Consider the following 3,185-nt stretch of genomic DNA (forward strand, 5'->3'; position numbering starts at 1 on the left):
ATATTGATTTGAATAATTTTTAGCATGATTTTTTTTAATGTTATTATCACTAAATATTTTAAGCTTCTATACGTAATATACCGTGCTTACAGTCCAATCAAACTTCTTTGTCGGGTCTAAATTTAGACCTCATCATTTTGTTTAGTATTTCTGACAACAGGTTATCATGTTCAGTGCTACTAGGAATGTATATATGTTTAATTTTTTCAATGAATTCGTTTAAGAAATTTAATGAACCATCTTGTTGAACGTTGCTATTATTTTTGACTATTGCAGATTCATGTTCCACGCTATTTATCAATATTACTTGATGTTAATAATTTAGCAGTTGTAATAATTATTGAAATTAAAAAAAAAAAATGTTCCACGCTCGGTTTTAACCTTTTTTTTAGGTTGAGGTTAAATTCGATTTTGTTGTTTCTATTTGATACAGGTTCCTTAGCTAACTGTTTTTTTTATTGAAGATCCAGAATTGAATGGAATATTGCGTCTGGTAATTTTGTAAGTCAATCTTTTAGGTTTATGAAAGGTTGTCGGATTTAAAAATTTCGGTTGCTCCTCCTCCTCTAGATCAGAAAGGGCGTCGAACCTATTTTTAGTTATTTTACTGTCTGTACTGGATGCAGGTTTCGCATACAAACCTGGAAATTCTTCATCTTTGCCCGTGAAACTGAATACGACTTTTGACTTGTTTGCATAGCTGTCTTTATACAATATATTTCTGGCTTCATGGTATGCTAGATTCTGCCAAGCAATAATTTCTTTAATTTTTTTATTTTTAATAATTACCGTACATTCTTTATCATTTGCAGGGTGATCCCCATTGCACAAAGCACATAAAAATTTGGATGCTATACATATTTTTGCATTATGTTCTCCGGAACATTTCATACATTTCTCTTTTCTTCTACATTGGTCCTTAACGTGATTGAACCGACAGCATTTGTAGCATTGGACCGCTTTCTGTACAAACGGTCGAACCTCACATTTTACCGAATGTATAGCTACCTTATTCGGTAAACTTGTGCCCCTAAACCTTATTTTGACACATTGTGATGAGTATTTTATTGTATTATTATTTTTCGGTCTTAAACATACCACGTCTATAATGCCTGTTTCAATGGCGTTTATAATTTCTTGTTCTGAGAGATTGGCATCCACATCAAATATTATGCCATGCCTTGCGAGTAGGTATTTCGGGATGTATGCCTCCAGATTATTTTTTTCTAAAATTTTGTCATCTAGAATTTTGTTCGCCACTCTGGCGCTTTTGAATTCAATCTTCACTTTATTTTTTCCTATAACCGAAACTTCTGTCAAACCAAATTTGAAATATGCCCCTGCATTATGTATGATTTTTTCCAAGGCCATCGGGTGCAGTCGGCCTATATTTCTGCCCTTGGATTCAACAAATATAGTGTAAGGGCCCATATCGCAACCTTCAAAACGTATCAAATTATTTAATGGATTAACTCTTTCATCTGATTTATTTTGATCGTTTATATTGTTGTCATCACTTATTAGATCTTTTGTTATTTTTATTGTTGTATCACTATTATCTGACGCTAAATTACTGTTTTTCCCTTTGTTTTTCTTTTGTTCTAGTTCGGACGTTGAAGTGAACGCATCGTCAGCTGTAGAATTGAAGTGTAAGTGTTACATAATCTCATAATATTATCTTGATAAAACGGAGTGCATTCAAACTATACGTGTATTGTTGACATTCTAGATGTGCGCATTTTCCTTGCGGGATATGCTCAGATTATAAATAAACTACGTCTATCAAAAGTGTTAAATTCATATTATATATATTGAATATAATAATATTCATATACTGTGAAATATTAATCAGTGTTTTAGTGTATGTGTTCTTCATCAAATATGAATACGAACGACCCTTCAGAGTGTTCATCAACATCATCGTTGCCAATAATGGAAGTCAACAAGGTTTTGCAAGACAATACCCGTAATAATACCGAATTAGTTATTCAGCAAATGAGAGAATTTCATGAATATTTGCAAAGAACCAAAAAAAAAACAAACGACAGCAATGCAATTGTAAATACATCTGAAATGGACACAAGCGATATCATTCGACAAGACACCAGTACTGATCAAGTCAGGGATGTACAACTTGCGTCATCCAATCAAGAACAGGGATGGACAACAGTTATGCATAAAAAAGACATCAATTTATAGCTAAATTAGTTCAAAAATCAACCAGGAATGTAAAAATGAATGAAAACGATACAAATAATTCCACAAGTTCTGTCTATTGGCTCAACGCAACCCCTGATAAAAATTCTTTTGAGATTTTAAGTAGTGAAGAACTGCGAACATACAAAATACTACTAATGTAATAAGACCGCCACCAATTTTTATCCATGAAGTTCGCGATATCAAGCGATACTCAACTGCTTGATACTGAAGCCAAAAATCTACATAAAATTAAAATAATAAATGCAACACAAGTGAAATTAACTTTAGAAAATGCAGAAACTTATAACAAGATCTTAAAACTACTAAAAATCAGAAATACCCAAATGCATTCTTCCCAAAACCGAACTAAAAGGCCACTGAAAGTCGTTGTTAAAAACTTGCACCATAGCACAGATACGGAAATGTTAAAAACTGAAATTGAGAAACTAGGACATACGGTAATAAATATCTCAAATATAAAAAGTAGGTACACAAAATACCCGCTTAATATGTTTTCGATAGATTTAGAGCAGAAGTCAAACAATACAGACTTTTATAAAATTAATATCCTCTACAATACCAGTGTTGAGATTGTGCCAAGCCTGAGAAATACTACAATGTTCAAACTGTCAACGTCTAGGACATTCCAAAAACTATTGTTCTAGATTGCCAAGATGGTGCAGGAATTCATTTATCCAAAGATTGTTCCTGGGATAAAATTAATAAAAATGTTAAATGTGTTTTATGCACAGACGGAAATCATCCAGCCAATTATAAAGGATGCAGAGTCTACCAAGAGCAACTTGAAAGAAAATTTCCAATTCTTTTTCACAAAGGCAAGAAAATAATGTAGTGCAACCAGGAAAGAGTTTTGCTTACGCAACTCGCCAAGATATGAATACAAATCAAACTTCAACGGATAACGCCAATGTAACGAACAACAATACCAACAACAACAACAATAACAACGACATTTCAGAACTAAA

General features: G+C 32.7%; 1 protein-coding gene across 1 annotated transcript; it reads right to left on the bottom strand.

Moving 5' to 3' along the window:
• Nucleotides 1–438: 438 nt before the first annotated feature.
• Nucleotides 439–1,431, bottom strand: LOC113375691. The gene has a single exon (XM_026615632.1). It carries the CDS (start codon nucleotides 1,429–1,431, stop codon nucleotides 439–441), a length of 993 nt encoding a protein of 330 aa, XP_026471417.1.
• Between the last annotated feature and the right edge of the window lie 1,754 nt (nucleotides 1,432–3,185).

This window comes from Ctenocephalides felis, unplaced genomic scaffold, assembly GCF_003426905.1.
Source record: "Ctenocephalides felis isolate EL2017-DRISC unplaced genomic scaffold, ASM342690v1 CF-g0.4_SCAFFOLD_01886, whole genome shotgun sequence".
Classification (NCBI taxonomy): domain Eukaryota; kingdom Metazoa; phylum Arthropoda; class Insecta; order Siphonaptera; family Pulicidae; genus Ctenocephalides; species Ctenocephalides felis.